This window comes from Lithobates pipiens, unplaced genomic scaffold (genome assembly GCF_037356315.1).
Source record: "Lithobates pipiens isolate NorthernLeopardFrog02 unplaced genomic scaffold, aLitPip1_a1.2 Scaffold_25, whole genome shotgun sequence".
NCBI classification, from domain to species: Eukaryota; Metazoa; Chordata; class Amphibia; order Anura; family Ranidae; genus Lithobates; species Lithobates pipiens.
In genome coordinates this window covers 102,863,896-102,886,676 of record NW_027507787.1, presented here as the reverse complement: position 1 = coordinate 102,886,676, position 22,781 = coordinate 102,863,896, and the positions used below count along the sequence as shown (strand labels likewise).

General features: G+C 48.3%; 1 protein-coding gene across 1 annotated transcript in view; it reads right to left on the bottom strand.

The window, feature by feature from the left end:
- Positions 1 to 6,572: 6,572 nt before the first annotated feature.
- Positions 6,573 to 22,781, bottom strand: part of LOC143930466 (glutathione S-transferase P 1-like) — a 185,582-nt gene continuing 169,373 nt past the window's right edge. Inside the window, exon 7 of the mRNA XM_077454799.1 lies at positions 6,573 to 6,871. Within this exon, the coding sequence (XP_077310925.1) occupies positions 6,686 to 6,871 (186 nt within the window). The 3' untranslated portion in view covers positions 6,573 to 6,685. The remainder of the gene's footprint in view (positions 6,872 to 22,781) is intronic.

Sequence of the window (22,781 nt, the reverse complement as noted above, 5' to 3'; positions counted from 1 at the left end):
TCCATGCTGACACAATCATCCTCCTCCTCCTCATCCTCTTCCTGTGTGATGGGTGGCACAGCAGGAACACTGTCTGGATAAAGGGGGCCTTGAGAGGCAAGGAAGTCCTCCTCTTCCTGCCTCTGTTCTGCCTCAAGTGTCCTGTCCATTATTCCACGCAGCGTATGCTCCAACAGGTGGAAAAGAGGTACAGTGTCACTGATGCATGCACTGTCACTGCTCACCATCCTTGTGGCCTCCCCAAACGGTGACAGGACAGTGCATGCATCCCTGATCATGCCCCACTGGCATGGTGAGAAAAAACCGAGCTCCCTGACCCTGTCCTGGTGCCGTAGTCGCACAGGTACTCATTGATGGCCCTCTGCTGCGTGTGCAGCCGCTGCAGCATGGCCAACGTTGAGTTCCACCTTGTGGGCATGTCACATATAAGGCGGTTCTTGGGCAGGTTTAACTCCTTTTGGAGCTCAGCCAGCCGAGCACAGGCATTAAATGATCGGCAGAAATGCACACAGACTTTCCTGGCCTGCTTCAGGACATCCTGTAAGCTTGGGTACCTGCCCAAGAACCGCTGCACCACCAGGTTAAGGATGTGAGCTACACAGGGCACATGGGTCAGTTGTCCCTGTCAGAGGGCGGAGAGGAGGTTGGTGCCATTGTCGCAAACCACCATTCCTGGCTTAAGCTGGCGTGGCGTCAACCACCTCTCGGCCTGCCCCTGCAGAGCTGACAAAACATCCGCCCCAGTGTGGCTCCTGTCCCCCAAACAAACCAGCGCAAGCACGGCATGGCATCGTTTTGCCTGCGTACTTGCGTAGCCCCTGGAACGCCTACGGAGCACCGCTGGTTCTGAGGACAAAGCACTGGAAGAGGCCATGGAGGAAGAAGAAGAGGAGGGGGTGAAGGAGAGAGGTGTGTCACAACCAATAGTAGCATTTTGGAGACGTGGTGGCGGAACAACCTCCAACACTACTGCACCTTGTCCTGCATCCTTCCCAGCTGCCAGAAGAGTGACCCAATGGGCCGTGAAAGACAGGTAACGTCCCTGTCCATGCCTGCTGGACCATGAGTCAGCAGTAATATGCACCTTACCGCTGACCGCCCTGTCCAGCGAGGCAAGGACATTGCCTTCTACATGCTGGTAGAGAGCCAGAATCGCCTTCCGTGAGAAAAAGTGCAGTTTGGGGACCTGCCACTGAGGAACCGCACATTGTACAAACTCACGGAAGGGGGCCGAGTCTACAAACTGAAAAGGCAGCAGTTGAAGTGCTAGCAATTTAGCCAAGCTAGCATTCAACCGCTGGGCATGTGGATGGCTGGGAGTGAACTTCTTTCGCCGGTCCAGCAGCTGGGGCAGGGACATTTGCCTGCTATAATCGGACGTGGGTGTACTGCTAGCAGAGTGCCCGGAAGCACTTGGCTGTGACACACCTAATTCTACACCTTCATTCCTCTCAGAGCAGGTTTCAGAGAGGACTGAAGGTCTAGTGGGGTTGGAGATGCCAGCTGATGAGGAGCAAGGAGAGGTCCGCTTTGTTCTTTGGTGTGGGTCTTTGAGGTATGCTTGCCAACGAGCTGCATGGCAGGTCAACATATGTCTGATCAAGCATGTGGTGCCCAAGCGGCTGATGTTTTGGCCACGCGAGATACGCTTGAGACATATGTTGCAAATAGCAGCGGTGCGATCTGATGCACTCGTTTCAAAAAAGGCCCACACCACAGAACTTTTAGAATAACGCGCAGAGGCAGCGCCCTGCACAGGCGGAGCTCTGCGGTGTGATTCAGTCGGTGTGCTTCCCCTAAGCTGGCCCCCGGAGGGCATCCTGCCTCGTTGGACATGTGCCTCCTCCTCCTCCTCCTCCTCTCTCCTACCAGGCACCCACGTGGAGTCGTGCCCTCATCATCCCCTCCCTCTTCATTGCTGTAGCAAACCTGGCAATATGCTGCAGCTTGTGGAACATGACTGCCAGATTGCTGTCCTTCTTGAGCATCCCCTCTCTCTGCATTCTCGCTACTGCCTTCCTCTAGCTGAGTGTAATCATCAGAGCCTACAAATCACTGGGCATCCTCCTGGAGCATGTACCCAACACTGTGCTCAAACAGTTAGGGGGACTCCTCAGGAGGACATGGTGGGTCAAGGGAAGGAGTGACTGATGATGACATTGAGATGAGGGGGAGAGGATGCGTTGGCAGCTGCTTTGCTAGTACCCTGAGCCTGGGTGAGAGAGGATGAGGAGGATGAAGAGGACTTGGTCATCCACTCTACCAAGTCTTCGGCATAATGGGGCTCAACACGTCCAGCTGCCGAAAATAAGGACAAGCGTGTCCCATGGCCACGTTCTGATGACGATGCACTGCGTCCACCACCAGCACTGTTGTCTCTAGACACAGAGCCTGCTTGCCCTCTTTTATTGGCTCGTGCCTGTCTGCCTCTCCTTGTTGACCTTCCAGACATGGCAGGCAGATGGGAAAACCAGCAATTGGGTAGTGTATATTGTGCTAGAGGCACACAACACCCACTAACTCCTGCAGATGCCTGTATGATAGAACACCAGCAATAAAGGGTAGATACAGGTGTATACTGGGCTGGAGGCACACAACACCCAGTAACTACTGCAGATGCCTGTATGAGAGAACACCAGCAATAAAGGGTAGATGCAGGTGTATACTGTGCTGGAGGCACACAACACCCACTAACTCCTGCAGATGGCTCTATTAGAGAACAGCAATAAAGGGTAGATACAGGTGTATACTGCGTTGGAGGCACACAACACCAACTCCTGCAGATGGCTGTATTAGAGAACACCAGCAATAAAGGGTAGATACAGGTGTATATTGTGCTGTGTTGGAGGCACACAACACCCACTAACTCCTGCAGATGCCTTTATTATAGAAGACCAGCAATTAAAGGGTAGATACAGGTGTATACTGTGCTGTGCTGGAGGCACACAACACCCACTAACTCCTGCAGATGGCTCTATTTGAGAACAGCAATAAAGGGTAAATACAGTCGGATTGTGTCAGCATGGAGGTGGAGCCTGGCACTCAGCATCAGCAGCAGCAGTCTTGTAGGGATGATTTACAGTCCCAAGAAACCCGTGGACTTCTACGTGGCTGGGAGGAGGTGTCTGCGGATCATTTTGTCCTTAGTGACCCAGAGGACTCCGGACCGAATGCCTCAGCTAACCTACGCTGCATGGCCTCCCTGATCCTGCAAAGCCTGCGGAAGGATCCTCGTATTCTTCGGATCAAGGAGAGGGACCATTACTGGCTGGCCACTCTCCTTGATCCACCATACAAGGGTAAGGTTGCTGACCTTATCTTGCTGTCGCAGAGGGAGCAGAGGATTAGACATCTTCAGGAGGCCTTGCAGAAAGGTCTGTGTAACGCGTTCCCAGAGACTGGGAGGTTACAAACTCCTGGTCCTGGACAACGTTTTGCTGAAGCTACGGTCAGAAGGAGCGGTGGAGAAGGTGGCCGTCTGACCGATGCAATTTTCAGACAATTTTTTAGTCCACAGCCCTAAGGTATGATCCGTTCCAGCAACTATCGCCAGCATCTGATTTACATGGAATACCTAGGGGCAAGGTCAGACTTGGACACCTTTCCCACGAAAATCCTCTGGCTTACTGGGTCTTGAGGATGGATCACTGGCCAGAGCTTGCACAGTATGCAATTGAGCTACTGGCCTGTCTTGCATCCAGCGTTCTTTCGGAATGCACCTTCAGTGCTGTTGGTGGCTTTGTAACCGATCACAGGGTGCGCCTGTCCACCGACTCGGTTGATCGACTGACCTTCATAAAGATGAATCAGTCTTGGATCACCACCAGCTGCCAAGCACCTGAAGCTGATGTAACCGAATAATTTTTTTTAAATATCACATCCCTTCAAGACTGTCTATGCTGATGCTGAGTGACTGTCCTGTTATGTTGACTGTCTATCCTCTTCCTCCTCCGCTGATATCTTGGAAGAACATTTTTCGTTCTGGGTTATGCCACCAGCCCAATTTTTCAGCCCCTGTTTAACAGGCCAGTGTAATTCCAATTTTTTATGCAATGCTTTGCAGCAGGGCTCATTCCTGCACTACAAATAGAGTATATGGGAGAGGTTGCAGTGTCGTGGCACCAGCACCAGTGCCTAAGGCCCAATTTTTCAGCCCTTGTTTAACAGGGGCGTGTAATTAAAATTTTTGATGCAATGCTTTGCAGCATGGCTCATTCCTGCGCTCCAACTAGAGTATACGGTAGAGGATGCAGTGTATAAGCCCAATTTTTCAGCCCCTGTTTAACAGGGGCATGTAATACAATTTTTGATGCAATGCTTTGCAGCAGGTTTCATTCCTGCACTAAAACTAGAGTATCTGGGAGAGGTTGCAGTGTTGTGGCACCAGCAAGCAGTGCCTAAGTCCCAATTTTTCAGCCCCTGTTTAACAGGGGCATGTTATTACAATTCTTGATATAATATTTCACAGCAGGGACCGTTTCTGTGCCCACCCAGAGTAACTGTGAGGACTTATAGTGTTGTGGCACCAGCACCACCACCACAACCACCAAAGGCCCAATTTTTCTACCACTGTTCAACAGTGGCATGTAATTACAATTCTTGATATAATCGTTCACAGCAGGGCGCTCCAGCGCCCACCAAGAGTCACTTTGAGGGCTTACAGTGTTGTGGCAACACCAACACCTTGTTCTGCCATTTCTGCAGAGCATATAGGGCAGGCCCCTACTTTCAAACATCCAACTTACAAACGTCTCCTACTTGCAAACGGAAGGAGACAACAGGAAATGAGATGAAAAAAGACGGACGGCAAAACGAATTATACAGGGGTGATAACCCTTCCCTATGTTTTCCAAAAAGCTTAAAAATAGATTTTTTGACTGGAGCTACACCTTAAAAATGTACCAGTTCAAAATTACAAACAGATTCTACTTAACACAACAAACCTACACAGTGCCTGTCTTGTTTGCACTGCCTGTATACTCCTGTTGAGTATATAGGGCCTGGGGGCCCCACGCCTTTCCTTTTTTTAATATGGGTACGGGGTTCCCCTTAATATCTGTACAAGACCCAAAGGGGCTGGTAATGGGCAGGGGGGGCAACCTATGCCATTTTTCCCAATGATTTTCATCCATATTGCCGGAACCAGATAATACATTAAAACCGCAAGCAGTTTTAAATGACTTTTGTTTCCGTTAAATGTCATTTTGTGCAGGGACTGTTCTAAACACGGGAAACACGTGCCACTTCAAAGGCATACTATAGACACCCACCGGGCATGATATTTAAAGGACTATTTCACTTTTTTTTTCACTTTAATCATCAATAAAATCAGTGCTCCCGAAAAAACGCAGTTTTTAAAAACATTTTTGGCATTGACCCATGTCCCCTGGGGCAGGAGCCAGGTCCCCAAACCCTTTTTAGGACAATATCTTGCATATTAGCCATTAAAATTAGCACTTTTTATTTCGAATGTTCGAGTCCCATAGACTTCAATGGGGTTCAAAAGTTCTGATGCGAACCGAACTCGGGAAGTTAGCGGCAGGCATCGGGAGCTAAAGGAGGACTCTGGGTGCACCCCCAGGCATCCCAATCAGGATGCGATGTTCCAGAGAGAAGGTGTCAATCGGGCACTTGCAAAGACTGGTATAGGTGTCTCTCCTTGCGGCCTTGGGACACAGGAGTTGGTGATCAGGGTCTCTTCCAAATCCTTCCTAAGCCAGAACTCTGAATTATCTTTGTTGCCCTGCCTTCTTTAGTTACATGGATCTGTGATGCTGATATACTCTGTCAGGCAGTGAAAACACTTGTCTGCTATCCTATAGGATTACAATACGGGTTGACTGTCAAGCCTTTTTGGATGTACTGTGTTCACCTCATTACAGAAGATTAACAAGTGCACCATCTTAAAGTCACTCAAGATCTTAAGGGCCCCATCTGTGTTCAGCACACTAGTCACTTATACAAGTGACTCCACACTGGGGGTTGTTTCATTACACTGGCTAAAGTATTGTGATTAAGCAGACCTACTGGGACTGTGGTGCTGGAGTAAACAAGGGAGAGGACTGATAGGCTAAAACAAGGCCATTCCTCTACCCCCTCCTGCCTGGATTCATATAGCCCAATATAATTGAGGTTATCAGATGTTTGTTATATTTTTGACTCATTATTCTCGTGTATTTACCTCTGCTCTCTGGGTTATTTCACTTAAAGGAGTCTCCTGAAAGCAGACAGATTTGATCTTACCTCATGCCTTAGTACTTTTGCTCTTTGTTCTATCAATGTCCATTTGCTTTATGGCTCAATATTACTGTGACTGTTCCATTTTTCTTTAAGCAAGTGCACAGTAAAGTCGCTCACTGTGTTCATTATAACCTGTGTCCTTTTGCTGTGTTATCTACACTACATTATATCCAGGTGTGCCAGTGGGGTTGGGTCTGTTCTTGGGGTTGAAGAAGCAGAGTAAGGAACCAACAATTGCCCATTGCTCAAGGAACCCATAGCAACCTTTGGAGGAATCCTGGTTGAGAAAGGCTGGTGTATACACAGGAGATACAACAACTGCAAAAGAAACATTTGGTGGTTTAAAACATATAAAAGTTTATTTTACTTTATAAGTTCTCATGGAGTGGAAGCTTACATAAAACCATGAAGAGGGGTTTCAGGCCGAGATGTTGGTAGCGCATGCTCATTTGTGTTTAGGGGTAATAGGGCGCTTGTTGCGTTTTTCTGATTTCAGATATGTGCTCAACTTTAGACGGGTGGCAAGGCATTGAATGTAAGCTGACAGGAGAGGGAAAGAAGCTAAACATTTTGGGTCAAGGTCGAGATGACAGTGAAGCATATCCAGGAGATTGTAGTCAGCATATGAGATCTGTAACAACAAAAGCATGAAACATTACCTCCAAATCTCACACAATTTATTTAGCTTTAGAACCAACTCTCACTCTATTTCCCAACTATATTTTATTGCTGTGACCCTATTGGGAGTTTTCTCCTTTCTTCATGCTTATTTTGGTAGCACCTTGTCTGTCAAAGTGTGAAAGGAGGCCCCCAGACCAGGAAGAAAGGGTAACCTGACAGAGATTCTAGCCATTCTTCTTAACAGAACAAACTAACAAAAAATATTGCTACAGTTTGGCTTTAACCACATCACGCCCAGCCTATAGCAAAATGACGGCTGGGCAGTGGTTTAATTATTGTGATTGGACATCAAATTACGTTCTTCACAAAATGCCGCTTGAGCACCCCGGGGGTGCACACCGCAGCAATGTGTGGTGCGGTGTGTCGCTCGGACACACCACATCTCCAATCACGATAAAGAGCCTATGACATAGGTTCTTTATGATGTGATTAGCTGTGTCCAATCATAGCTGATCAGTGTAAATAGGAAGTGCCGGTTATCGACATACCTCTACTTATGATGACAACACGTGAGCAGAGGAAAGCCGATAAGCATCTTTCCTGGCAGGGGGGATCTGCAATGATAAACAGTGCAATGATTATCAGTGCAGTCCCATCAGCAATGCCAATCAGTGACCACCAGTGATGCCCACCAGTGCCCAACAGTGATGCCCACCAGTGCCCATCAGTGATGCCTGCCAGTGCCTCCTTATCAGTGGCCGCTCTCTTGTTCTGGCATGGTGTCATATAACGATATCCCACTCCTGCCGCACCAAATAAACTCTTGCCCACCAAAGAAAATTCTATCTGTCTCAAAAAAATTATAAAAACTTTGTTTGGGTACAGCATTGCATGACCGTGCATTTTTCATTCAAACTGCAGCAGCGCTGAAAGCTGAAAAATTGCCCTGGGCAGGAAGGGGGTAAAAGTGTCCAGTAGACAAGTAGTTAACACCTTTTTCAATGTCTACATTTACAGAATTTGTCAGCATCTGGTAGGACATTTTTGTTAATCAAGCCCTGATGAAGGGGGTGCTCTTGTTGGCTACCTTTTGGATTGTCCCCCTGATTTTTATTGGAGTTGTATGTGGACTTTTTAGCAGTGGTGTTGTGCTTCAGTTTCAAGTATTTTTTTATATGACACTACAAGCCAAGGAAACCATAGAGATCCTGTGGTGTAAAAAAGTTGTCCTACCCAGGAACCAGATCATTTATATCAACATCAGTTTGGGTTGCCACCTCATCCCTTTAAAACCAAACACATATTAATTACACAGGTTTGATGGCTGATTAATGTGTTAATTAATCTCACTTGGTGCCTTATCTGCATTAAATTAGCCTCAGAACTCATGTAATTCATATGTGTTTGGGTTTAAAGGGATGAGGTGTCAACCTTAACATCAGTACATTAAGATAGCAATACCAGTGAGCTAGACCTATGGGTACAGCTCTATTTTTTCACTTTCCTTAACTGATGTGAAATTCTTTTACAAAAGGTTTATTGAAAAAAATTCACATCAGTGAGACAATATAGGGATAACATAGATCTGCCAAAAACATTACAAAGACCTGTGAAGAGTTACATATAGACATAACAATGTTGGACTCGTGTCTGGCCCATAATAATCATGTAGAAGCATCTAAGGCTGGCCGCAACACGCAGCCGCACCCCATAGAGCAAAGCTAATGGGGCGTAGGGGCGGACAGAGTTCATTTGTTCGATGGGGTACCAATGTCGGATAACCACACAACAGATAAAAAGTCAAACAAAACTCTCACACAGCGAGCAGATGGATTTGGGCTGCTTTCAAAAGGGGAATAAAAAAAAAAAACAGCTACTGGTCAGAAATGCCAGTGGGCAGCCTGAGTGCGCTGAGAGACAGATGTAAAAAAAAAAAAAAAGGAGCAAATGAGAAAAGAGATAGCGATAGAAATATAGAAAAGAGAGAAAAGGGGGAGGAAAAGAAAAGAAATGGGGTAAGGGGGGAAAGGAAGAGGGAGGCAAGAGGGGGGGGCGGGGGGGTCCCTGGAGCGGGGGGGACATCCAACGATCAAAGGGAGAGGAGTACCGGATCAAATCTGTATAAGCCACCCAGGGCTGCCAGACCCGAAGAAATGTAGCATGGGTATCTGATGCTATCGCCGTCAGTTTTTCGTTCACCATAATATCATTCATACAGTTCTTAACTGCCTCATAGCTAAGAACCAGAGTTTTCCAGGCCCTGGCTATGGTGAGTTTGGTTGCAGTAAATACATGTGCAGCTAGCTGACGTTCCGGACGCAGGAGCTCTGCAATCGGTTTCCATAGGAGGGCCTCAAAAGGGTCTCTCCTAATATCCGCATGAAAGAGTGTACAAAGTAGAGCATATATTCTGACCCATAATCTAGTCACCCTGGGGCAGGTCCACCAGATGTGAGCCATGGTGCCCTCCTGCGAGCATCCGCGAAAACATAGGGAGGAGCAAGACGGGATAAATGTCGCCAGCCTCGCCGGGGTGTAATACCACCTATAGAATACCTTATACGCATTCTCCAGAAAGAGAACATTTCTGGAGCATGTAGGCAGCGCCTTGGTCATAGCCTGCCAGTCCTCCGGGTCAACCTGTTTGCCCAGGTCAGCCTCCCATTGAAGGCTGATAGGGTCGGAGCGGCGGTTTCGTAGATGCTAAAATAGCTGTATAAATGAGGGAGATCAACCCTGAGGCATGGGGCCGAGATCTACAAAGGCTCTCAAAAGGGGACAGTGAGTAGGGAGCAGATTGGGGCCCAATCAATTGGTGAAGGAAGTGCTTAAGTTGGAGGTAAGTATAAAATTCCCTGAGGGGAATATCATGGGATGACCGAAGGACTGCAAAAGGGATCATTTTAGTCGGGGTGAGCAAGGAAAGGACATCTACAAAACCATGATCCGTCCACCACGCTAACTGACCGGGGTTATCACGGCCTGGCGGGAATAGGGGGCAGTGTAGAAAACGAAGCAGCAGGAGATGGGGAGATTGGAGACCTGCGGAGTATTTCACCGAATCTCAGAGGTGAAGAGAATGGGCCAAGCCGGGGCCTATGTTCGGTGGGCGTTGCACTTTCGGGAGCCAGGGAAGGGACGCTAACGGAATCGGATGGGAGTCCACCATATCAAGAATTGCCCAGAGGGGCATTTGATGGCGTTCATGTAGGCGGGACAGAGGGGCGATACCTGCTGCCATGTAATATGCATGCAAATTAGGGACAGAAAAACCGCCGTTAGCCTTACGGGCATAAAGAACCTGCTTTTTGATCTGAGACTTCGAAGAGCCCCAGATAAAGCGCATAATTTTGCGTTGGTGGATTCTAAGTACATGAAGGGGTACGGGAACCGGCAACACCCGAAAATAATATAACAGTTTTGGAAGATAAGTCATACGCACCGCCGCTATCCTGCCAAACCATGAGATTGGGAGAGTTGACCATGAGTCAAGCAAAGCCGTCAACTTCCGAAATAAAGGGGGGTAATTCGCCTGGTAAAGCTCTGAGTATTTGGGTGAAAGTCTGATACCCAAGTACGGTAAAGTGGTTGTCCACTGAAAAGGAAATGCAGCCTGTAAAGATTCCATTTCCGCAGGTTGTAGGTTGATAGACATCGCCCTAGATTTCGCTGGGTTAACTGCCAGGCCAGACAGTGCAGCGAAGGTATCCAACAGAGAGAACAAATTGGGAAGGGAAAGCCTCGGGTTCGTAAGTGTAAGCAGAATGTCATCTGCGAACAGTGACAATTTATGCATAGTACCCGCAACTTCCACTCCCGAAATGTCCACATGTGACCGAATCGCTTCCTCCAGGGGTTCCAATGCTAGAATAAATAGTAGTGGAGAGAGTGGGCACCCCTGGCGGGTTCCCCTACGTATGGGGAAGACCGGCGAGTCGTAACCATAGTAGTGCACCTTGGCCTGTGGAGAGTCATAGATAGCCGAAATCCAGCCCATAAAGGAAGTGCCAAAGCCATAGTTGGTAAGTACCCGCATCAGGTATGACCAGGACAGGGTATCAAAGGCTTTGGTCACGTTTAAGGAAAGAAACATTGTCTCCAGAGACCTAGTATGCGCCAGATGTTGGACTTGCACTAGCCGTCTAATGGCGTCACCAGCCTGCCTCCGGGGGACAAAACCTACTTGATCTTTTTTGATCAGTCGGGGGAGGAAGGAATTCAGGCGAGTAGCCAGGATTTTTGTCAAGATTTTCACGTCAATATTGATCAGGGAAATTGGTCGGAAGTTGGCCCAAGAAGAGAGGTCCCTATCCGGATTGGGGATCATTACCACATTTGCCGTTAACGGTGAGAAGGAGTGACCTCCCTTCACCGCATTGTACACAGCCCCCAGGTGGGGGGCCAGCACCGCAGCCAACTTGTGGTAATACAAAGCGGTGAAACCGTCAGGGCCTGGGCGCTTCCCCACCTTCAATTCTTTAATGCACTGCAGGACCTCCGAGACCTGTATGTCCCGGTCCATAAGCGACATCTGGACATCAGATAAAGAAGGCAAGGATAACTCCTTTAAGAAAGCACCCAGGTCCAGAGTGGAGGTGTGAGTCGGGCGGAATAAAGTTTGGCCAGACGATAGCGAAATTCCTCCAATACTAGTCGGGGGTTACCCGTCAGAGTGTTATGGCGGGTGCGCAGAGTGATGGGTTGAAATTTCAGAGTGAAGGTCCGCAACCTCCTAGCCAACATAGCATTGGGTTTGTTTGCCCTGGCGTACCACCTCTGATGAGCCCAACGGAGGGTGCGTTCTGCATCATCCGTGAGACATAGGTCCAGGTACAAACGAGCTTTGTCCAATAGCCTACGGTTTGCTACAGAGGGGGAATGTTTAAAAGTTGTGGAGAGAGCCTCAAACCTTTCCTCAAGCGTACAGCGGGTCTGGACCCTCTCCCTCTTCCTCTGGGACGCTATACAAATGACCTGTCCCCGAAGGACGGGTTTATAGGCCTCCCAGAGCACCACTGGGGAGGACACTGAGCCAACATTCGTTTTAAAGTAATCCTCAGAGGCCTCGTGGAGGCTCTTAAGTATCGGTTCCAGAGAAAGAAGAGAGTCATTCATGACCCAAGGGGCGCCCTGTGGCTTGTCACAAAGGAAGTGGCATATAGTTAACACTGGATCATGGTCAGACCAGGGGACCGTCAAGATGGAAATGGAGGCTACCTGAGGAAGATGTTTACGTAGCAAAAACATGTGATCGATCCTGGAATGGGAATGATGAGGGTGGGAATAGTGAGTATAATCCCTGCCAATAGGGTGGTGTTCCCACCAGACATCAATGAGATCATGGTTTTGTAGGGCCTGCAAGAATTTTTTAGCTGATGGGGAAGGGGATTTATGGGCCGGCGGGTAATTATCCATAGAGGGATCAAATGTCACATTGAAGTCGCCCGCCAAAAAGAGAACACCTCTCTGGTGGGTCTTCAGCAGGGAACAGACATGGGTCAGAAAGGGGCCCGGATTATAATTCGGGGCATAGTAACTCATAATAGTAATCTCATTATCGTGGATGGTGCCCTGCAGCAGGAGGTACCTGCCGTCAGGGTCAGCTAGCTGTTTACTGCAAACAAACGGGAGCGATATATGAATGGCGATAAGGACCCCCTTCTGCTTGGTAGGGCCGTTTGCTAGGTAAACTTGGGGATAATGCGCAGAAAAATATTTGGGGGACGAAGAAGAAGAAAAATTAGTTTCCTGTAGACATGCAATGCTGATTTTAAGATGCTGGAGGTATTTGAATATTTTAATCCGTTTCTGGGGGGAGTTCATACCCTGAACATTCAGGGAAAGCCAATGAAGCGCCATCACGGCGGCTGCATGCAACAGCATGTCTTCTGTTCCCACACCCCAGGGAGCGAAGGGAAGGGGGGAAAGGAGCGGGGGGAGAGGGGAAGAAGGGGAAGGACAAGAAGGAAAAAAGAGAGAGAAGAGAAAAGAGATACGAAAAGCATAAAAAGAAGAACAAGCTCGACAGGGCATATAAAGCGAGCTCAAAGATGTACAAGAACGTGGGCTGAACGGCCCACTCAGGAGTGTGACCAAGGCCGAGAAACCCGTCTCAGCCAAGTGTACACACATCTGGGGGAGCAGTGGTCCGTCGGACCAACCGGCCTAAATTAAACACATGGAAACAGTATTATTAAATGAACATAGAATAGAGCTAACAAAAACATAGAAACATAAAACAAATTGAGTATAACAAAAACACAGTAGTAAATATAGGTGAACCTCTCCCACAAAAGAGCGGACGTATGGGCCCGCCCAAGCCCTCAGAGAGGGCAGCCAAGCCGCCGTCCTCCAGGAGGCCGGGCGCACCCCCACATCCGGGCCACAATATCCGTCTCACCCCCCCCCCCCCACCCAAATGGAAGGGAGAGGGGTCTAGACCGCGGGAAAATCAGCATCTCTGTGGGCTATCAGTGGGAGAGAAACTTCCCATCCCCACCCACCTCTCACCCCCGCCAGCAACCCCCCCCCCCCCCAGAGTCCCACCCGGATAGAGCCACCAAGGAACACAAAAAAAAAAAGGGGGAAAAAAGGGTCTAGCTGGTGGGCGTCCAGGTGGCAGCGTCAGTGTCAGTGTCGCCCCCGGCCGCCAGTATAACAGCAGGGCGGCCTGCCCCGGGGCATTCCCCCATAAGCTAAAGCAGCAGTGCAGTATCAAATAACAGTCTGATGGGGGGGGGAGCCCCGGGGCGTTTCACCAGAACTCCGCGTTGAAAGCCACAGGGGGAGAAAAAACTGTACCAAAGGGAAAAATTTATAAAGTAACGTCCCCACACCTGGTGGTCAACAAAGGAAATAGGGCAACAAAAAATGGGGGGCAAACCTCTTCATCCTTTACCAGACGGCTGGAATCTTTAAGCTTGCAAGTCCCGAAGTGCCTGGGATCCAGATTGGGACCGCTGGGAGGTCTGTGACGACTGGCGGGGTGGTCTGGAGGGTCCCGACCTGGGGGGGCCCGATCTGGGGGGCACGGATGGAGCCCCAGGGGAGGACGAGGGGATCTCTAGCTGGAGGTCAAGAAAATGACGCCTCAAATCCGAGGGCGAGGAAGCCTGAAATTGCCGACCTTGATGGGAAAAGGTGAGCTTGAATGGGAACCCCCAGCGATACTTGATACCCTGTGACTGGAGGACCTGGAGGTATGGCTTGAGGTCTCGGCGCCTAGCAATGGTGGCCGGAGCTACGTCCGCAAACAACTGGAGAGGGTGACCTTGAAAGGAGAGGGTCTGCTGCTCTCTTGCTGCCTGCAGAAGTCTCTCTTTGGTACGATAATAATGAAACTTAATGATAACGTCTCTCGGGGGGCCCTCGGTGGGTTTAGAGGCCAAAGACCTATGGATGCGGTCAAACTCGAGCCTCTCCAGGGGGATCTCCGGAGCCAATTCCTGAAAGAAAGCCGTGGCGGTGCCTTGAAGATCCGTGAGCGACTCAGGGATACCCCTAATGCGAAGGTTATCCCTTCGGGCCCTATTTTCTGCGTCCTCTAACTTGTCCCGTAAGGCAACCAGCTCTGAGGACAGCTTATCAACCTCCTCTTCATGGCCCTCAAGGACAGTGGTAGCTAGGTCCATGCGGTGTTCCAACTGGTTGGTGCGGTGGCCTATCTCTTTAAGGCCCCACACGAATTCAGAAGAAAGCTTACGGGATGCCGCTGTGATTTTGTCCCATACAATACTGCGGAACCTTTCCAGCAGGTCGTCCGTATCAGCCGGGGGGGCTTTCCCCATCCATGGGGAACAGGTGCAGGCTGTCTGCGGGGGACGATGGACCCGCCGCTGAGAGCTGAGTCTTGTCGTCCGGGTCCGGAGGCTCCGGCGCCATCTTAACTGTACCTCTGGCTGAGGCCTGTGCGGACTTGCGGTGCTGCTGGCTCCTCGGCGGCTTCTTCGCCGAACGATGCATCACCGGAGCCCCCGCGGGATGTTCCGAAGCCGGCGGGGATGAGTATGGCACGGGAAGACTGCGTCTATGTCGGATTAGGCCGTGCTAACGATCCGACGGCGCGGAGCGAGGGAGTCAAGCTGACATCTCCGTTGCTCGCGCGCATGCGCCCCCAACTGATTTGAAATTCAAGCAGGTGTGCAAATTAAAGGTAGATAGCACATGTCTACCCAGTTTGTCCACTTCTTCTTGTGTAGTATTATTAAAAGGGTACGTACATTTTAAAATACTAAAAGGGAACTTACTGAGCAGAGTAGGAACAGTTTAATTTGTTCATTTTTCTCCACCATCTTTCTTCAGACATTTTCCCTGTTACTTGAAATACATTTCCTGAACCAGTGGCCAGATTTCTAGTAAAGTGTGGGCAGTGGAAAACACCAACAGCCCCAAACTCTGACCATTTCAGGACTTTATGCTAGGTTTACACTGATAATAGAAAAATAACTGTAAGCGCAAAGACAACGTGACTGTAAACATAAAAGTAGGCAATGAATAATCATATTAGTCCATAAGTTCATAGAAGGTTAAAAGCTTGGGGATTGATGGTGGCAGCTGTCCTCAGAAAAAGCCAGCTCTGTAAACAGATAAAGAGAGAGGGGGGAACACAGGAAGCGCCACCTGAGTGTAGTATTAAAGCACAATTTTAATGCCAAGGTAAGCAATAACACTCACAAGATTGAAATAAAAAGCAGGCTCATCTGTGTGAATAGATGGTATCTTTCCTGGCATCCGGAAAACAAGTGTACATGCATTATGGAGATGACAGCAGATCTCCTGCCATCTCCATAACATGTGAACACTTGTTTTCCAGATGCCAGGAGAGATGCCATCTATACACAGATGAACCTGCTTTTTATTTCAATCTTGTGAGTGTTACTGCTTACCTTGCCATTAAAATTGTGTTTTAATACTACACTCAGGTGGCACTTGATGTGTCCCCCCCTCCCCTCTCCCCCTCTCTCTTTATCTGTTTACAGAGCTGGCTTTCTCTGAGGACAGCTGCCACCATCAATCCCTAAGCTTTTAACCTTCTTTTACCTTTAACCTGCTTTTAAACAATGTGATTTCCCTTTTCTTGTGATTCTGAGCAACTCAAGTCGTATCTGAAATCACATTAGTGTGAAACAGGCCTTAAGCTGTGAGGGTCGCCAAAGTGAGCATAGTTTAAACCAGGGGTGTCCAACCTGCGACCCAAAATGGCTATGAATGCAGCCAAACTCAAAATTGTAAACGTACTTAAAAATGTTGATTTTTTTTTTTTTTTGGAGTGTGTTTTTTTTTTTTTTTTTTTAAATGTGCTTTACAGCCAGTAAACACATGTGGTTGAATAAAAATGTGACAGTAGGGGTCATTTACTATAGTGCGAATATGCCATTGCGCGGTACATAAAAATAGTGGCCAATTAAAAGTTCAAGTGGGTGAATGCACGATTCCTGGAGCACACTATTAGCGGTGAACATGCTTTTGTAAATGCAGAATCTGCAATAATCAGTGATTCCCTGGATCTGCAAGTGCCAATTGTGAACCCCTTTGAAGTCTATGGGAACCAAACAGGAAAAATCAAAAGTGCCCATTTTGAAGAACATATCACGTACAGTACAGACCAAAAGTTTGGACACACCTTCTCATTCAAAGAGTTTTCTTTATTTTCATGACTATGAAAATTGTAGATTCACACTGAAGGCATCAAAACTATGAATTAACACACGTCCAATTATATACTGAACAAAAAAGTGTGAAACAACTGAAAATATGTCTTATATTCTAGGTTCTTCAAAGTAGTCACCTTTTGCTTTGATTACTGCTCTGCACACTCTTGGCATTCTGTTGATGAGCTTCAAGAGGTAGTCACCTGAAATGGCTTTCCAACAGTCTTGAAGGAGTTCCCAGAGATGCTTAGCACTCGTTGGCCCTTTTGCCTTCACTCTGCTGTCCAGCACACCCCAAACCATCTCGATTGGGTTCAGGTCCGGTGACTGTGGGGGCCAGGTCCTCTGGCGCAGCACCCCATCACTCTCCTTCTTGGTCAAATAGCCCTTACACAGCCTGGAGGTGTGTTTGGGCTCATTGTCCTATTTGAAAAATAAATGATGGTCCAACTAAACGCAAACCGGATGGAATAGCATGCCGCTGCAAGATGCTGTAGTAGCCATGCTGGTTCAGTATGCCTTCAATTTTGAATAAATCCCCAACAGTGTCACCAGCAAAGCACCCTAACATTATCACACCTCCTCCATGCTTCACGGTGGGAACCAGGCATGTAGAGTCCATCCGTTCACCTCTTCTGCGTCGCACAAAGACACGGTGGTTGGAACCAAAGATCTCAAACTTGTACTCATCAGACCAAAGCACAGATTTCCACTGGTCTAATGTCCATTCCTTGTGTTCTTTAGCCCAAACAAGTCTCTTCTGCTTGTTGCCTGTCCTCAGCAGTGGTTTCCTAGCAGCTATTTTACTATGAAGGCCTGATTCACACAGTCTCCTCTTAACAGTTGTTCTAGAGATGTGTCTGCTGCTAGAACTCTGTGTGGCATTGGCCTGTTCTCTAATCTGAGCTGCTGTTAACCTGCGATTTCTGAGGCTGGTGACTCGGATGAACTTATCGTCCGCAGCAGAGGTGACTCTTGGTCTTCCTTTCCTGGGGCGGTCCTCATGTGAGCCAGTTTCTTTGTAGTGCTTGATGGTTTTTGCCACTGCACTTGGGGACACTTTCAAAGTTTTCCCAATTGTTCGGACTGACTGACCTTCATTTCTTAAAGTAATGATGGCCACTCGTTTTTCTTTACTTAGCTGCTTTTTTCTTGCTATAATACAAAGTCTAACAGTCTATTTAGTAGGACTATCAGCTGTGTACTGTATCCACCTCCTGCACAACACAACTGATGGTCCCAACCCCATTTATAAGGCTTGAAATCCCACTTATTAAACCTGACAGGGCATACCTGTGAAGTGAAAACCATTTCGGGTGACTACCTCTTGAAGCTCATCAACAGAATGCCAAGAGTGTGCGGAGCAGTAATCAAAGCAAAGGGTGGCTACTTTGAAGAACTTAGAATATAAGACAAATTTTCAGTTGTTTCACACTTTTTTGTTCAGTATATAATTGGACATGTGTTAATTCATAGTTTTGATGCCTTCAGTGTGAATCTACAATTTTCATAGTCATGAAAATAAAGAAAACTCTTTGAATGAGAAGGTGTGTCCAAACTTTTGGTCTGTACTGTACCTGGTAGAAGAGCCTGAATGGACGTGCAAGGCCTCCCTTACCACTCTGATTCAGGGCCCCTGATAGAGTAAACAGAAGGCGCCAGAATGCAGAGTCACACGAGCGCCAGGAAGTCTCTGGTGGCAGCTGGGCGGCTGGTCCCAATAGAGCTGGTGAAGAGGGAGACTTCAGCAGAAGAGCAACAGGTGGCAGCAGGTGCAGATGACAGTAGCAAGGTCAGGCAGGCAGGGTCATACACGGCAGTCCGAATCGGGTACGGGGTTCAGGCAGTATCGTAGTCAGGGACAAGCCAAGTCAAGCCGGATCAGCAGAGCAGGTTCAAGGGAGAAGACAGAAAAGTGGGTGCTCAAGACGAGCTGGGTAGATAACTATCAGGGAAGTAATTTGTATCAAACTCACCATCTCCCTGCGCGAAGACGCACACAAATTTGCCATGGATCGGCGCTCCGGCGCACGCACATTCGCAGCCCTACTGAGAGGCATGCGCGAGTGCGCACAAGCACACGCATAACGTGAATTCCCTGACCAGCCTATAAAAGGATCCTTAGCACACAGACAAGTTGCTGGTTTGTCTCAGCTCACCTGTGTTTCCCTGCTTCCTGTTCCTGTTTGCCACTTCCTGTTGTGACCCGGATTGCCTGAAGACTATGCAGATTCTCTCCTGACCTGACCCCTGGCTTGTTTAAACGGACTTCCTGCTCTTAGCCTTGGTGCGCACTGGACTGATACCTGTGTTTGACCCTCGGCCTGCCTCTGGATTATTCTCTGTCTGCTGCACTTAGCCTTGCTGGCTCCAGGACTGATCACCTGTGTTTGACCCTCGGCCTGCCTCTGGATTATCCTCTGCACTCAGCCTTGCTGGTTCCAGGACTGATTACTGGTGTTTGACCCTCGGCCTGTTTCTGCACTTTCTTTACCTGTTTTACAGACCTGCTGGCTACTTACCTTCTGGTCCAGTCCATCCTGCACATGCCTACTTCCAGACCTTCACACAAGTCAGGTATCCCGCTGGAGGCTTGTGCCTCTTGGTGCAACCCATTCCCTGTATCACCTCCCGGGGTGGTGTGCGCCGAGTCGCAACAGCCACCGCTCTCTGCATCTTGGCCTCAGTGAGTACCTCTTTGCTGATAATAACAGGAATCAGGACACAGGTTCACAGGACATAGGACACACAGAAGCTGAAGACAAAGCAGCAAAGTACTGGCTGGACTCAAATAGCTTCACTTGGCGCTAGCGTGGGTGTGCCCAAGCGCCGGCGCACGCGGGTGCCGGGGGACATGCGGGTGCGTGCAAGCACCGTCATGCACAAAGATGCGTGACGGCTTCTGTTTGTGTTCTTGTTTGTGCATGCGCACATCTATCTGCCATAGCCTGGTTCCTGTGCGCAACAGGAATGTGTGTTCTTCTGTGCCTCAGGAGTCTTCTGGAGGGACGAGACTGTCCGCTGGTGGGTGCATTCTGACATTGCCCCCCTCCAATGGGCAGCCTCTGGATGCCCAGCTGGGCAAGTCTCTCTGGATGGTTTCGACAGAATGCTTGGACAAGTCTTCTGGCATGAATATTGCCCTCTAGTTCCCACAAATTTTTCTCAGGTCCGTATCTCTTCCATTTGACCAGGTACTGGATCTGATTCCATCGCTTCCTGCAATTCATGATCACCTCGACATCACACTCTTCTTCCCCGTTTACCATTACAGGTTCAGGAGGACTACTACCCCATTCAGGGAATGGATCCGGACAAGCAGGCTTCAGCAGGGCTACATGGAAGACTGGGTGGATTCTGAAGGAATCTGGGAGTGCCAACTCATAGGCCACATCATTGATCCTTTTCGTCACCCTGAAAGGTCCCACAAACCTAGGGCCCAATTTTTTAGATGGATATGCTAACTTCAGATTAGTCGTAGCTAACCAGACCTGATCACCAGGTTCCAACATCAAATCTCCCCGCTTCTTCTTGTCAAAGAATCTTTTATAGTCTTCCTGGGCCTTGGCCATGGCCTTCTGTAACAACTGGTTGTTGAACCTGAAAAAATTTATTGTGTCTTGAACTGCCAGAACAGGGCATTCTGGAGCAGAGGTAGTCAGAAATGAAGGGTGGTACCCATAGTTGACGAAGAACGGGGATTGTCTGATAGCAGAATGTTCTGAGTTGTTGTACACAAACTCCACCATTGGTAATAACGCCAACCAGTCATCCTGCGAGAAGGATGAAAAACAGCGTAAGTACTGTTCCAACGTTTGATTGGTCCTTTCCGTTTGACCATTGGTCTGTGGATGGTATGCTGAGGAAAAGGACAGTTCGATTTTCAGGGTCTCACACAGGGCTCTCCAAAATCTGGACGCGATCTGTACCCCGTGGTCCGACACGATTGTGACAGGAAGTCCATATAGCCTCACAATTTCTTTAATGAAGATCTGCGCTGTCTCAGAAGCTGATGGATTACCCTTCATGGGTAGGAAATGTGCCATCTTCGACAACCGATCTATGACTACAAAGATAGAAGAGTAACCTTCAGTGGGGGGAAGTTCAACGATAAAATCCATTGAGATCATTTGCCAGGGTCTATCCCGAATTGGTAAGGGTCTCAAGAGACCCCAGGCCTTTGTCCTGCTAGTCTTATTTCTGGCACAGGTAGGGCAGGTTTCAATGCATCTCTTGCAGTCTTCTTTTAGACAGGGCCACCAAAAGGTATGCTGTAAGAGTTCAGCTGTCTTATGGACTCCAAAGTGTCCTGCAAGGGCATGGTCATGGCAGAGACCCAAGGAGGAGACTCTCAAACCTTCAGGCACAAAGATTTTATTTTTGTGCCATAAGAAGCCATCTTTTGCTTGTAGCGTCGTCCCAAAAGATGGTGAGATATCAGTAGAGGCTTGCCTAATCTGTGACAAGAAATCTCCCTGTAAAAAAAGGAAATTTCTGGGAGGAAGAATGGTATCTGGAGGAGCTGGTTCTTCTGACATGCCAAACATCCGAGACATAGCATCTGGCTTAGTGTTCTTGGATCGTGGCCTGTAGGTGATGTGAAAAAACAAATCTTGTGAAAAAGAGTGCCCACCTGGCCTGCCGGGGTTTCAACCGCTTTGTGGCTCGCAAATACTCTAGGTTCTGATAGTTGGTATAGATCAAGATCAGATGGGCTGCCCCTTCCAGCAGATATCTCCACTCCTCGAGAACAGCTTTAATTGCCAGAAGCTCACGGTCTCCCACATCATAATTCTTTTCTGCCAGAAACAACTTGCAAGAAAAGAATGCCACAGGGTGTAGTAAGGACTTGGCCCCTTGATGTTGAGACAGAACTGCCCCTACGGCTGTCTCTGAGGCGTCTACCTCTAGGACGAATGGCAGAGCAGGGTCTGCATGTCGTAATATAGGTGCAGCTGTAAAAAGACCCTTCTGGGTCTCAAATTTGCACCTCAGAAAACCACTGGAACCGTTGGGATTGCCTTGTCAGTTGGGTTATGGGGGAGATTATTTCAGAAAAGCCCTTGATAAACTTCCTATAGAATTTTTGCGAATTCTTATGAACCATTGCACCCGTAGGAGCTGGCAATCCAGGATGGCAGAGACCTTCTGGGGGTCCATCTTAATGCCGTCTGTGGAGAGGATTAGGCCCAGGAACTGGATACTTTGGCACTCAAACTCGCACTTCTCTGGTTTTGCATACAAGCCGTGCTGTCTAAGTCGGGCTAGGACCTTTCTGACGTGTCCACGATGAGTTTCTAAAGAAGAGGAGAAAATCAAGATATCGTCTAAATACACAATAACAAATAAGTCTAAATAGTCCCGGAAGACATCGTTAATAAAGTGCTGGAACGTAGCTGGGGCGTTGCAAAGTCAAAAGGGCATTATTAAGTAATCAAAATGTCCAAACCGGGTACGGAAGGCCGTTTTCCACTCGTCACCTTCACGAATACGTACCAAGTTACATGCCCCTTGTAAGTCCAATTTCGTGAAAATGACAGCAGAACTGAGTCTAGTTCTGGTAGGAGAGGCAGGGGATAACGATTCTTGATCGTAATTTTATTCAGGTCCCGGTAATGAACACATGGGCGAAGGGAATGATCCTTTTTTTCAACAAAGAAATCCCAGCTCTGGCTGGGGACATGGAGGGACGAATAAACCCCTTTCTCAGGCTGTCATCAATATACTCTTTCAAGGTGGCAAGTTCAGGTTCAGTCAAGGGGAAGATTCGCCCAAAAGGTATTTCGGCCCCAGGGAGGAGCTTGATGGGGCAGTCGTATGGCCTATGTGGAGGTAGAGTCTCAGCTCCCTTCTTACTAAAAACATCAGCAAAGTCTCGGTAAGGTGCAGGAATAGAGGAACAGACTTCGGCATCAGAATCTATACACAGGAGAGGATACGGGTGAAAGAACAGAGAAGCAATGTAGCTGGCAGTAGAGAGAGGAGAATTCGATCTTTCCTGAATCCCAATGAATGCAGGGATTATGCGCCTGGAGCCATGGCATACCCAAGATGATAAGGGAACAGAGGAGAAGCTATAGCATAAAACAAAGAGAGGGGCGCCTCTGGGTGTAGATATAAGATGCAGTTTTATTAATACATTTCTTTGTTAAAAAACTCAAATTTTCTGTAGTAGATTAAAAGCATTGTAATCCATCAAAAGAGATCCTCAGGTCCGTCATGCACCCAATCCAGTCACAGTATATGCTTAGCCATATACAGGAACCCCAC